This window comes from Parus major, chromosome 1A, assembly GCF_001522545.3.
Source record: "Parus major isolate Abel chromosome 1A, Parus_major1.1, whole genome shotgun sequence".
Taxonomy (NCBI): Eukaryota; Metazoa; Chordata; class Aves; order Passeriformes; family Paridae; genus Parus; species Parus major.
In genome coordinates, this window is record NC_031773.1 from 2,662,422 (window position 1) to 2,677,256 (window position 14,835).

General features: G+C 43.0%; 1 protein-coding gene across 3 annotated transcripts in view; it reads right to left on the reverse strand.

The window, feature by feature from the left end:
• MKLN1 (muskelin 1) overlaps positions 1-12,891 on the reverse strand; it is a 101,879-nt gene extending 88,988 nt beyond the window's left edge. For all 3 annotated transcript variants that reach the window (XM_033514287.1, XM_019006619.2, XM_015627342.3), the window contains exon 1: positions 12,768-12,891. In XM_033514287.1, coding sequence (XP_033370178.1) covers positions 12,768-12,862 — 95 coding nt within the window. In that variant the 5' untranslated portion in view covers positions 12,863-12,891. The remainder of the gene's footprint in view (positions 1-12,767) is intronic.
• Positions 12,892-14,835: the final 1,944 nt, after the last annotated feature.

Here is a 14,835-nt window from a genome sequence, read left to right on the forward strand (position 1 = left end):
CTTGGAGAACACCTCCAGATTTTCACACAGTGTAGGAATAAAACTCAAGTTCCTCCTCCCTTTAGCTGATTCTCTTCATAGCACAGCATTTATTAACAGCAATGCCAGCACCAATCCAGGTCTGTGGCTGCTTTATTCACCCATCCCCATTTGGGAAAATGCAATGGAACAGCATTGTCTTATGCTCCAACCCCATCAAACATAAAAAACACAGCTCTACATAATTCAACATCCAGCTAAGAACATCATCTGCAGTTCAAAGAGGCTCAATTCCAAGAGAAAACCTGGCCCTGTCTTTAATTACAACTGGGACAAAACAAACCAATCTAAGCAAAGGGAAGAATTTGAGAACTGAGACACAAATTTCTAATAAATGCTGCCAGTCTGAAGGCTAAGTCACCATTAGAAACCACAGGACATGCTTTGGAGAAGAATCACCTGCAGTCTCCCATACCATGCCACAGGCAAGACATGGTATCTAATATATTCTTAATACCTGTTAGTATCTGGAGAGGAAAAAAAATGCTAAACTTAAAGATACATATCTTATATTAAATACTTTAGGCGTTCAAAGGCAGATAAAAGTAGATAATGCTGCATGGCTTTTCTCCTTTATGGAACTTTATCTGAATCTTGGAACACAAGACGACAAGTAACCCAACGGAATAAATTTTATTTATGATTCCATTACATTTGTTTAAACATTAGACAATAAACTCTTCATACACTGAGCAACACTTGCAGGAATTGGCACTGCTGCATGGTCAGATAATGCCCAGCTAGAAAGAGGCATTTTGTACCTGGGACAGATCCCAAATATCGTATTTTTAGAAGTAGATTTGTTTGCTTCTCCAGGTCAAAGATCAGTTTGCCACAACCAAGGAAGATCTCAGTCAGTACAGCCAGACAAGTTAAAATTATTCCACAGAGAGAGAAAAGGGACAGGCAGCTCACACAAAATAAAGGCTAAAAAGAAAAGTGAAAAGATGAAGATAGCAGTATCAATGGAGTTAAAAATGTTTAAAATACATGGGTTATTAATTTATTAAGATTCAACAAACACTGAAGACAGCAGTCCATGTGTACAAAGCCAATTTAAAGTAACAGTTTAGGAAAATTTATGGACTAGTGTGAATTGAAGCACTGCAGCAGCCGTGAGGCAGTAAGAAACAAACAAATGCATGTCCTAACAGCTGATGCCTTTTTCCATGTAAAGCCCTTTTTCTGGACATCACAAAACTCCTACGCAGTACCCGGAGGGAGGCTTTGCAGATATGACACCTAGATTAAAATCTGAGAAACTTCAGAAGTGAAAATTCCATTAACACAACGACTTTCCATGTAATTTTCACAAGACATTTAAAAAAAAAAAAAAAAGGCATTTGTAAGCCCTCGAGCTACCACAAGTACCAATGGTTTTTACGCAAGCTTTTCCTGCAAAAAAAGCAACCCATTAAACATGATTTGAGATAACTTCTCTTCATCAGCTGTGGATACAAGATCAAGTCTAGCAGGAATCTACAACACTGCCAAAGGGACCACCCCACCCACTCGCAAAGGATCCTCCCCCTCACTACACCAGCAGCTATAATGAAGATTTGCATAAATAACTCCACATCAGTTCTCTAGTTCTGCTCATACCAGGGCCAGCACAGACTGAGACTAAAAGATGTGCAGCTGGACTGGGACAAAAAGTTCCCAGTGGAGTGAACTCCCAATCCCCCCTTCCCACTGGAAAGAAACTAATAAAAAAATGAGATGACGTGGCACCTCTGCTATGAGAAGAAGCAAGGCAGGAGGGAGCCATTTTATTAACACCACAAGCAGCTCCAGAGGCAGCTCTGCTGTGCCTCATTGCCTAACCTGCCTGCCTGCACAGCTATCAGCAGCTAAGCCTTACTGTAAGCATTCCCAGCACTGAAGAGTGGATGGTTCCATGCAGAAAGCTCTTGGCAGAGTACAGTGCAAGTTTCTTTTGATTGCCCAGGCAGACACTGGTCTCACAACTGCTGGAAGGAAATAATTTTTCCTTTTACCAACCCAGAAACCATCATATCCTTGGTGCCAACTGTTGGCTGATCTCTGCTGGAATGACAGAGATGTCACCACATGTTGGGACTTCTCTGTGCAAAGAGCTCTGTGAGTTCAGGCATGACAATCACCAAGGGAGAGTTTTCCTTTGCTCCAGAGGGGAAGAGAGAAATAACATGACTTTGCAAAATATGCTGCAAATTAGGTTTAAGGCTGCTATAATTTGCATCTAACCTAAATATTTTCATGGAGCTGCTATTAGGGAAATCCATGACTTTAGGAAAGAGTCTTTAAGAATAAACAAATCCCAAGCACTCTCTTTGCTTGGCACATTCACATGGCTCTTCAGAGAGCAGCTGTGCAGGAAAGGGCACAGGCTTTACTAAGAGAGGACTTGGAACTCAGACTCTCCTTCAAAAACCACAGAGCTACCACCCCATTACACTGCAAAAATGCACTTGAAGTGCTTGGAAAACACAGACTGGCTGGAAATGGACTAAATACTTGCTCCAGGGTTGTCCACGTGATAATTCTTTCAGTTTTTCCTACAACCAACCCAAAAGAGATTGAAAAAGTACAGCAACTGGAATACACGTACCAGAATTTCCACTAAGTGCACTGTAAGACGTGGTGGACTGAACCATTCCAAACACGCTGAACCCTCACAGCAGCCAGCAGAGAGCATCCACAGAGATAATCCTACCTAGCCTAGACACTGGAATGTACACACAGCCTTAAAGAAAAACAAGGAAAAAAATGACTTACCAGCTAAATACCCAATGGATCTGGAAAGAACTACTGATTTATTTTTTTTTCTTCTGAAACTCCCATAACTCAGTGCAAGCTGTGCTGGTTTTGAACCACCTGGCTGCAATGTTTGAAAACCTGCATGTATCTCTGGCTGTCCCCTAAAGCAAGTCAAAAAACACTTTTCAGGTTCTGCTACAGTTTCTCTCCTTCTCACTGGAAAAGTTCTCTGCTCAGAATGGCAGAAGGATATAAAGACATGAAAACATCTTGACTTAAACACAGTAAATACGGGAAGTTATTATGCAGATCCATTCAGGAAAAAAGCGGGGGTTTTGGGGTTACTTTTACAACACATGATTTCTTAACCTCCTGCATAGCAAAACAAAGTTTGAGTAGAACATGTACAGGACTGCACAGTTTGAAATACAATAATGACACAAGATTGGCCAACTTGCTGCTCAATTTTGCTTCATCTCCTCAGGAGTCTCACACTGTTTTCCAGTACATTACAAACCCATTTCTATCAAAAATAAAACTGCTTAGTAAATACAGCATTACAGAAATAAACTGAAGAATTTATAAAACTTATAGAAATATATATTCATCAGATCACAGCTTACTATACTGGACAACAAACCTGGCATTACTTCGCTCTGGCCTAGAAACAGCCCAATTAAAATCAGGTTCTCAATTTTTTTCAACAAAAAGTTTACTTCTGTTTTAAAAGATGCCTATCATCACTGCCAGACCAACCAAACTGCTTCTGAAATGCTAAATGACGCTGTTGCAGACATTTCCAGTAAGGCAAGTTAGGAAGGGTTTTTTTTTTCACTCCCCTCATCCAGTTAAGACTTTTAAACAAGACTTTCTTGATTCAGCAGATCTTTCTCAAGACATGACAGGAATGAAATAGTATCAATAGTGACTAAAACTACAGCAGTGTAGAGCAGGAAGTTACAGAATCATGTAGGACTGGGAAAGCCCTAAGATCACCAAGTCCAACCATTAAACCAGTACTGCCAAGGCCACCACTAAACCATGTCCCCAGGTGCCACATCCACATGTCTTTAAAATCCCTCCAGGAATGGTGACTCCACCACGGCTCTGGGCAGCTGTGCCACGGACAATCCTTTTGCTCAAGAATCCCTTCCTGATATCCAATCTAACCCTCCCCTGGCACAACTTGAGGTCATTTCCAAGTTATCAGAGCCTGGTAAATAACTTCTATTCCAGTGACACTCAACAACCTTAAATCACAGATTAAACTTTTGACTGTATCACTGAGAGATTCAAATCCTTGGTAACAAGAGCTCCCAGCTCCAGGCTGGGAATATCAGTATTAGCACAGAGGAAAAACGAACAGGAAAAAAAATGAAGTCAGGCTTATTTACTTATGTTGGTACCCAGAGTAACTTCACGCATTGCAAATGATTACCAGCCTAATTGTCCCAGCATTTAGGGATTATAGTTTAGATGTAATTTCACTGCTAAGTGATGCTGAGAATCTTCTAAGCTTGAAAAATTACCAAAGTTCGTCCTCTCCCTGCACTAACTTTGGGTTTAAATTTAAGAATTGTTAGATCACTAAAACAGATCTTTCCTTTCAAGTTTAACTAATATCCATCTGATTTTTTGTAAGAAAATAAAGTACCAGTGGTATTAGTGAACTCAAGTGATTATAAGATCACCTGATGCAGTTTCTTTTATTCATTTCATACTCTGTGTTCACCTGTACATGTCCTCTTGTACATATTATTATCCTCAATAAGGATATTAGAGCAGACAAGGATATCTGAATTCCAGCTTTTAACCAAGACTAGGTAAGATACCAGAAGACTGCCTGAGTAGAAATAAATCCCTGGCTTAATAAAAAGACCAAGAATAGCATGAATTCTGCCCTTCAAGACTCAAGGAAAAAGATAAAGAGATTACACTCTTCAGTTAACAGAATTTGTAGCTAAAAAATAAAATACTTGAGTAAAATCTTCCAGAGTTTAAAACACCACCACCCACAACCACTGGATAACAACATTCAGTTTTCATTTTGAGAAAATTTCGTATCTAGCTTGAAAATATTTTGGATGGTGTGTGAACATAGGGATTTCTACTGCCAGCAATCACTAGACAAGTCACTGAACTTTGACTTTCCAAATCTTCCACAGTTCTGGTGGAGCAGCCCACTTCAGCGCTGTTCACTTCTCATTTTCTTGGGACAGGACAGATCCTTTTCAAGTAGATTGGGGGGAAGCAATGTCTAGCACACATCTATGTAAATACCCTGTGCTGTATTTTGGAAGCATCACAACCTCAGTAGAGTAATTCTGTTTGACTAATGCACATACGGAAAAACTTAACAAAGGCCAGGAAGTAGATCAAGGCCTTCAGAACAGCACATGGATGCTTTTCTATTCCATAAAATCTGTGATAATTCCACTCAGGGGAAGCCACAAAACCAGACTGAGTGATTACATGTAAAGATATACATTGCTAATGTAAGCCATAAACACGACTTTAATACTCATCAGCACCGTAACCTCACACCCAGTAAAAGTTCACCCAAAAAAATAATGCCTGGAAAAGAATTTAAAGCAGACTATGTTCAACAAAACAGACTGAAGCACCCTCATGCCCAAACTGATGTCAGGTTTGGTTTTTTTCCACCAAAACTGGATGGAAAATGCCTCCTGGTTCCAGGTGGGAAAGTTTTCACAGCTTTCCTTTCAAAATTAAGCTTCTCTCACTGACAGTGCAACTCAGGGAATGGAGAAGACAAAACACTCATCTGGGAAGATAAGGAAGTATCAGCCTTTGAAGTGCTGGTTATATGGAGAAATGCAGTACAGGTCAAACATTTGACCCTGGATTACATTAAGGAATAATTCCTTATTTTGGATCAATATACATAATTCATGCTAAAGGATACAGCAGTTCCCAGGCCAAAATTACTTTCATATTTGGCAGCTTCCAAATCCTGTAGCAGAAACCAGGATTCTTAGAAGACAAAACTGAAAGTTAGCAATAGTACACTGTCACATAAGAGTGGAGTGGGAATTCATTCATCAATTCCTTATTCACGGGTCAATTTACCTAACCCAAATTTTTATCTCCAATTTAACACTCTACGTTAAAAGCATCTCTTTACTAATAAAACTTTCAAGTGTAAAACAGGCTAGGAAATTGCTGTTTAAATATAATTACCATAATAGCCAAATGCTGTTTAAACTATGTACTGAGAGAAAAGTATTCCAGAAAAATACAGGTCATGTCCTAAACAGAGTTTCAGTGTTTTTTCAGGCACCTTCCCAGAGCTTGAGCATGACATATGAACCCAGCCAGTCTCAGGAGGAAAGGCAGGGAAGACCAAGGAAAACACCACCAAATTCAAACTGACCAGAGCACAGTTTTTCTCTATGATGAAGATCCTGTCCTTTCCCAGGAACAGCAGAAGGTGCCAGCAGAGGAAGAGCAAGTGCTATCAGCCAGTCTGCTCCTGCAGTTTAAATTCAGATGTGCAGGCTGCTGTCCTCAACTTAAATAGATGGTTGTGCTCCTTGATTTAAATTGATACAGGAAATAATTTCTCAAGGATTATGCAAACTGAGTTGCAAGTAATGACTGAAATAGCAACTACCTAAAGCAACAAACCACTCTACACCTTCAGTGCTCCTCCTCCCTTTCCAGTAGCTGGTATATTATGGAATTCAGACCCAATGAACTTACAGCTCACCCTTCCCACAAAATTGAACAGGCAAAAAAAGCAAAACTGCATCTGGGTTTACAAGTTCATATTAACATGCAATTAAAATCAAGCACTGGCTTGCTTTGGAACAAGTCACCATCTATATAAGTGATGGAATCGGTGCTACCCACACCATCTCAGCAGAAAAATCAGGATCAGATCACAGAATTGATGGTGGTGATAAACCTGACCATTCTACCAGCAATCTGATAAAAACATAATGAATGTACAGAATTAAAAACCATATTCTTTGCTATGAAAAAAAAAAAAATCAAGCAGACTGCACATGATGCCTAAGCAACATTTACCATAAGGAAAACTCTGTTTCAATAACTAGTCAGTCTTTAAACCAGTAATTAGTAATTAAAGGCTGGAAAACTTTCATTAAACTCACAGGCTATACAGCCACATACACAGCAAATGATCCACAATCTGATGATGTTAACACCTCCCATGAAAATTTTACATTCTTAATGTTCCTGTAAAATGCCATCCCAGAATAGGCTGAACATCGGAGCACTACAGGTTCTGCCAGGTTGGGCACACCAGGGAACCTGAGCAATTAGCATTTCACCCTCCTCCTTCTGCCAGTGAATAAACCTGTCTAATCTCTTAAATAATGTCTATATTTTAACTGGAGCCTAAAGAGATTTCTCCTGATACTACAGCACTTGTGCTTTTACCTGGGGAGCAAGAGATATCGTAACTCGTAATTCCTCATAACTTCATAATTTTGTGATTTTTTTTTCACTCCCTCCACTTCTGACATTTTTCTTTCTCACTAATTAATTTTATTAGACACCAAAGAAGCATTTTATAGTTATGTATTCAATCTGTAGGCAACTTTACTTTCTACAGAAATATTTTGCTCTTTAAGTACTGAATCTCAGCACTCACAGAAAAATCCTAGGCTATAGAAGTGATGTAAGCAAACAGGAAAATGCCTGTCAGAACATGAGGTTGTCTAGAAACATCCAGAAAGTCCACACAAACAAGCAGAGGGGAAAAAATATTTGCCACTGGCCAGGACAAAAACCAAAAATGAGAGCATTTCTATACATAGGGTTCAGATGAGAAGAAAGGAGTGGGTCACTGGTTAGCTAGAGTTTGCATCCCCTGCTTATTTTAATAAATGTTGGAAGTATTGATCAATATTGAAAGTGATCAGCAGTTACAGAGCCAGCCCCTGTCTCTGCTTGCCTTCCTGTATCAAAAGGTAAAGCAATTACAACAAGTCAATTTGCTACGTCAAAATACTGAAGCTAGAAATGCTGACAACCTAAGCTAAGAAAAAAATAATAAAAAAAATTACACTAGTACTTATTATTTTGCAAAAAAACTCCAAAGTCACAGTTCTACAACTCTTCCACCCATTTGGGTCTGGTTTAGATGGCTTTAAACTGCTTACACCTCAGCAGAAGGTATCCTCACCTTGTAAAGGGAACAGAGCTTGGGCTCATGGAACTTAATATTAAAAATAAACCTTTTCATTAGTTATGACTGATCTCAGCTTGAACATGAGATTCTTCAAGACCTGTGTGCATCTGCAAGGAGATTTATGAACCTCTAAGGTACAAATTTGAGTCATCAGTTTCATGTGGTTGGAGGAGAAACTGAGAACCACATTTCACTGGCCACAAACATATGTTTTTTCCTGTTACAAAAATCTCAGCAAGCACAGGAGCTGGAATTCAGGTTATTTTCTACCTGAGGTTTTTTGTTTGTTTGTTTAGGTCTGTTGTTTTTAATCCTTATGGACTTTACCCCAAAAAGTTTGCTAGATGTGTTCTCTTCACCCTCTTGCTAAGGTTTTGCAAGATTTGAAAACATTTGAAAAAGAGTACACTTCTTTCAGAGTAGACCACTACAGCAATACATTTTAGTCTGGCCAGAAACTTGCTGTTACACCCTCATAACTAGAAAGCAAAAATAAAATTTGCATTCTCACTTTAAAAGCCTGAGTCACCCATATTTTACTATCAAAGTATCTTTTATTAAGTTTTCTTCCCCTAGTTCAATGGAAATCCAGAAAACCAATGAAAAATAGAATTATTTTGAGTGTATTTTAACAAAACAACTGGATCCTTCCCTGCTCCAGGACAAGTCCTAGGAAGGGGACAACAGTTATTCAGCCTTCAGCATATGACACCACTCAAGGCATCAAACTGGAGAAGACTGGAATTCTCTGAACAATTGAAGTTGACCATCAAATAGATAAAAGTGAGTTGCAGTGAAAAAGTGACACCTTCTAAGAGGTTGTTAATGGTATTTAATTATCAGCTAGAGAAACCAACCTTAATTTATATTCTTAATAACAACCTTATCACAAGAAATAAACAATATACTAATTAAAAATCCTGAAGTCAAATACAAGAAATATACTGATCTTCCTCTACAGAGATTCCATACAGGGAAGCTTGAAGGACTGAAAATTTGAGCAACAGAAACAGGAGGAACATTCCTCACTAAAGTATGTGAACAAAGGAACACAGCAAAAAGCTCTTGTTAGTCTCTGAAGTGGGATTTCAGCCACATAAAACAGTGACAGAAGTACCTGAGTGCATTACCAAATACAAAATGCCATCATGAGGCTGATGCAGCCACTAGAACCCTCAGCCCCAGGATACAGTAATCAGGCAATAAAAAAAGGGTACACGGCTGCCATCACACAAAGCACAGCACTTCAACTCTCATTCACCTCAGAGGAAGTTCAAACTGGAGCAGGTACAAAAACAGACCACTAAAAAAGTCAGTAAATGAAGTGCTTCTCCCAGTGTAGAGCAAGAGCTTCTGGTTCTATTCTCTACCAAACAAACCCAAGCTGGAGCAAGGCCTGCATTACCTTCTATAACTGTTTATTCCCTCCTTGTGCAGAAAGAAATGAAGGGATTGAGCTCATCACTTCTTGCAGGAGGGAAGAGAAGGGAGAGGAATAAAGTCCATCTCCCCATCTCTGTGCATGTCTAAAGACACCAGCACTCACTTGTGTCACTGCAGTGAAGCCGCTGCCAGTGCTGGGGCAATCCCGAGGCCAGTCCCATGTGAGGCATCAGGGAGCAGCCTCCCCTGAGGCTCCATTCCTTTGGGGAGGAACCTCGGAGAGGCAAGGAATGGATCTGACAGAGCAGTCTCAGGCAATGGGCTGGGTTGATCATTTTCCAAGCTGGATAAGCTCAAGCCTCTCAATGCACCGGTGCCTCTGCACAAGTAGAGCATCTCTGGAAACACCAGATGTTTCAATACCAAATTACCTCCTGGTCCAATTCTCTTCCCAAAGCCACAACCTCCCCCACAACACAGACTGAGGCAGCCACTATCACCAGACCAATATCCAAGTCAGTCTTCTTGCTGCTAAAAAACAATAGACAACAACTCCACTGATTTGAAAAAACAGGCAAACTATTTATTTTCATTAAGACAATCTTCACTTAACGTCTGGAAAGGTGCAGGCAAACCCACAGGTAGCTGCAGCACTGGTAAAACTGCCAGAAACTGGATCCAGCACTAAGTAATCGTCCAGTACCACCACCAAATGCAAGAGGAAAGGCGCTGGCACTAGCACAGGAAGCTTCTCTGTCACTGGAAGAATATTGAGTGTTTTTCAATAGACTAGTGATCCTCAACTTGAACATGACCAGAAAGGCCTTTGAAAAACACTTTTCATTTTGCTTTGTTGAGGCTTTTTTTTTAATTAAGAGAGGTTATCAGATGATTTCACTGTTCTGAAAAGTTTCTATGTCAGTTCAGCACCACATAAGCAGGTGAGATGTCACTAGACATCTAATTTCTTCCCTGGTCAGCGATGATGAAAGTTTTACAGTCCATAACTTTTCTTTACATTTAAAACCATACAACTACTCAAGGCATGTGATTAAACCATGCTTAACTCCTCTGCTCATCACCAAGCACTTTGCCTGCAAGACCACAACTCCCAACAATAAGCAATAATATTTAATAAGCTGTATATTCATTCCTACATACATAAGGGCAGAGCCCCTTTTCTTTTTCAAGGTTAAAGTGGTTTCTTTCTAGCTATGCCAGCAAACTTATTTAAACTACAGTATAACCAGAATTCCCAATGTCATAGAATCATGTAGGTTGGAAAACATCCTCTAAGATCAAGTTCTTCCAGACAAGCATCATTTTGTTCTACATATTAAATTCTAAGAAAACTTTTAGTTCTACATGCATGTTCATCCCACGGGGTATCACGGGCTTGTCACAGCAATTTTCAGTATTTCCATCTTCAGTCCATCCCCAAAAACCAACCCTCCCGTATACTTCTTATTAAACTTTCTCTTTTTGAGAGGCTGATCTTAAATCACAGGTCAAAGCCTCTCCTTTCCAATTCAGACTGTATTCCAGTTCTCTCCCAGACCATGGGAATAAAAGCAAGCAAAAACCAAAACTTCCATAGCAAGACAGCATTTAGGACCAAAATCACTCAGACCAAGGTCAGCACACCAGAGAACAACCCCATTGCTGGGATTACAGGGCTTAAAAGCAGATAAAATTGTTTTCACTGATGGCAAGCACTTTTAAACAACATCTTAAAAACAGCCAAATGCAAGGTCACGCGTTTGTAAAATACCAGCCCAGCCACAGAAATGGGAATTTGTATCAGGGAAGGCATTAAGGACTTTGGGCAGCACTGCAGATCCCACGTGAACACTAATTCCTGACTGGAGTCTGTAGCAAAAGGGACTAATGGGAGCCTTGGAAAGGAATATCAAGAAGAAAGACAATACTCTGTGTTTATATCACATCACTGAGATCAATAATGCACTGTCACCCCTCTCCTCAGGGACCAACACTTTAGCAAGACCTTAAAAGCCAGAAATGCCAGTAGAAATAACTACAGGACAATCAGAGATCTGGAAGAAGCACCCTAAGGGCAAGCTGCTTTAACAGGAAAGGTAAAGGGATGGCTTAATTACCATCAAAGATTACCAACTAGAAAAGAAACCAGTTCTTTTTCACATCTAACATAGAAAATATACAGAAAAACAAAACAACTTGGTGTTCAGTTCAAAACCTGTTTTTAGAGGTTTGCTTCATTTTGGAAAGTGGAGATAATTGGGGATATTAATAATTAACAACTAAGGCAACTCTGTCACTTGTTGCTAGCGGGTGAGTTCAGGATACATCAATCAAAGGTCAGTAAATGGAGCACAATCGATGATCAGATGAGTCTCAACAGCCCATGATGACCTCGTTGTGCTGTGACCCCAGCAGTCCTCATGAATTCCAGCACCACAGATGATCTATCCAAAAGGTGTACCAAAAACATCACACCTAAACCACGCTGAGGTCACTCCAGACTTGACTGTCACCAACTAGAGGAATTCCACAGGCTACAGCTGGATGCCATATGGCCAACAGAGGATGGGGTCAGCTGAAACACAAACCTCTGGCTGTAGCACCTTCTGCTAACCTTCAAATTCCTAAAAGCAGGTGATTATAGCAGCAAGTGACCCCTTTCCCTTAAAACCACACACAGCAGGTGACACAGCCCAGCATTCCAGAGGTCAGGGGCATGAGAGGATGTCCAGCTGCCAAAAAACACAGAGCTCACAGGCACCTGACAGAGGGAGGGCAGGGCAGGAGGGGCACTGACCCTTCTCCCCGTTTCACCCAGTAACTGACCAGCCTCTCTCACACCGGCACCTGTTCTTCCCCAAAATCTGGGGTCAGCTTCCCTTTAGCTGCAACTTTCCTTTACCCATACCTAAAGCTACCCCCAAACCTGATTCTCAAGGCCCTCGCCATTTAACTCATCACCCCGAACCTGCAAGCCCAGATCCTCTGCCCCACGCAACTCCCCCCAAATCTCTTAATGAACCACTTCCCCAAACACAGACCCAAATGATGGTGCCCTGTCCCTGAACCTCCAGTCCTGCTGAGAGTCTCTCCCAAGCTAAGACCCTTAAGTCTCGCAGTACAGACCTCCGTCAAACGCAACCCCCCCCAAACCCTGCTGCAGAGAGCCCTCTCACACACAGCCGCCCCAAACTCTCCTACAGAGACCCTGCTCACACACACGGCCCCCCAAAATCTGCTGCACGGAGCACTCTCACACACAGAACGCCGCTCACACACAGCTCTGGTCCCACTCCCCCCGCCGCGGCCTCCCCGCGCAGGCCTCAGCGCGGGGCCCTCGCAGGCCCCACACAGGCCCAACCGCCCGGCCATCCCCAGACCCGAGCCCGGAGCGCGTTCCAGGCGCGGTGCCGAGCCCAGCACTCACTCGGGCAGGTAGGTGGAGGAGAAGCTGCTCCAGCGGTGCAGGCTGTAGCCCAACACGCGACTCTCAGCGCCCGCCGGCCCCGCCGCCGCCGCCATCTTGTTGTCAGCAGCGGCCCCGGCAGCGACCGCGGGGGGCGGGGCCAAACTCTTAAAGGGGCCGCGCTCTTAAAGGGGCCGCGCCGGGGCCGGTGGGGACGGTCTGAGGGCGCCCGAGGGGCTGCCCCGTGGGACTGAGGGGTTCAGGGGGTTCCCCGTGGGGCTGAGGGGTTCAGGGGATGACCCGTGGGGCTGAGGTGCCGTGAGGGGTTCAGGGGGTGCCCCGTGGGGCTGAGGTGCCGTGAAGGGTTCAGGGGGTTCCCCGTGGGGCTGAGGGGTTCAGGGGATGACCCGTGGGGCTGAGGTGCCGTGAGGAGTTCAGGGGGTGCCCCGTGGGGCTGAGGGGCTCAGGGGGTGCCCCGTGGGGCTCAGACAAGGTGTGGGTCTGAGGGGGTGCCCTGAGGGGCTCAAGGGATGCGTCAAAGGTTTGAGGTGAGAAGTTTGGGGAAGCCACTGTGGGGATGAGGGGCTCAGGGGTGCCCCGTGGGGCTCAAGATGGATGCTTTGAGGGGCTCAGGTGGGCTGAGGAGTGTTAATTATCAAAGGAAATGCTCCTTCCCTGGCCCCACGCTGGTGGGTGATTGGGAAAGGGATCAAGAGAAGTCCAATGAGGTTTTATCCTACACCGGCTCCTAGAATTATTAAATTGTTAAAGTTGGAAAAGACCTTTAAGACCATCAAGTCCAACCATCAACACAGCACTGACAGGATGAGCACATAAACTGGGGATTCTTTGACAAGCTTCTCTCTGGCTGAGGTTCTTGTAGGGTTTTTCCTGGAGAAGGGAGATGTTTTCATCCAGAGCTCCTACCAAAGGAAGGGGGAAATCTGGGACACCCCTGGGGGAGCTCTGGGCTGCTTGAGAAAGAAGGGGAGATATTTCAAGACCAGGGGGAGGAAAAAAAAAAGCCAAACCAGTAAACCACTGTATGTTGGAAATGACAGATTGGAGAGATATTATGAGGCAGGACAGCAGGATGCCTGGCTAGATTAAATTAGCACAAGGATTCTTTTATTTTTTTTTTCCCCTTTATTTTAGGAAAGTGAGTGAGAATGTGGCAGCAAAATCTGCCTGCGGATGAAAAACTCGCTCAGCAGCCTTGAAGGCTGAACATCAACTGAGTGTTTCAAAAGTGAGGGGGAGCAGAAAGCACTTCATCTCAAGACCCCTTCCCAGAGGGGGTTTGCTGTGTTTTCACTGGTATCAAAGCCACACGGCTCAGCAACAACACAACAAAATTCATGGATGAGGCACAAACATTCACGTCTCCCTCTCCTGCTTCGCTAACGAGGTGTTTTGAAGTTTGTGGCCTTCCTGTGACATTTCAGACTTCATTTATCCCAGCTCCAGCCTGCAGGCATCCCCCTCCCAAAATTACCACAGATGTAATAAAACAAATACTTTGCTGATAATATATTCCCAACCCCAGAGTAAGAGACGCAGCCTCAGTGTTTGGAGCCTCAATAACAACCAGCCCAAGGGGAGCAGTGCCATGTGAAACCTGTGACCTCTGAATATGAAATTTAGGAGATTGAGAGTGGGGGCAACAGCCCTGCAGCAGCCAGGAAAAGGAGGAATAACCAGCAGCTTGCTGCTGCACAGTGAAAACACCCCAGGATTTCTCTGCCCAATATTGTGTTACCACTTGAATCAAGACCTGGATGCCAAGACAGCATATTTTTAGCACATTTTGGACTTAAAGTAAAGGGAATGCTGGTGAAATACGCAGTACTGACAGCCCTGGAAAATCTTTATTCATCTGCAGCAGAGGCAGCAGGGAAGACTGTGAGGAAGCAGAGCAATCCAAAGCTGCAAACTGAGCCCTCTGGTCCCTCTGGCACAGCCTGCCCAGTCCTGTGCAGTTACCAGTGGCTGCTGGAGAAGAGGGTTTTTCCACACTCTGAGTGGACAGAGCACGATGGGGAGGAGCATGATGTGCAGGGCAGTGTTGTGCTGCAGATTGGGACAGCCT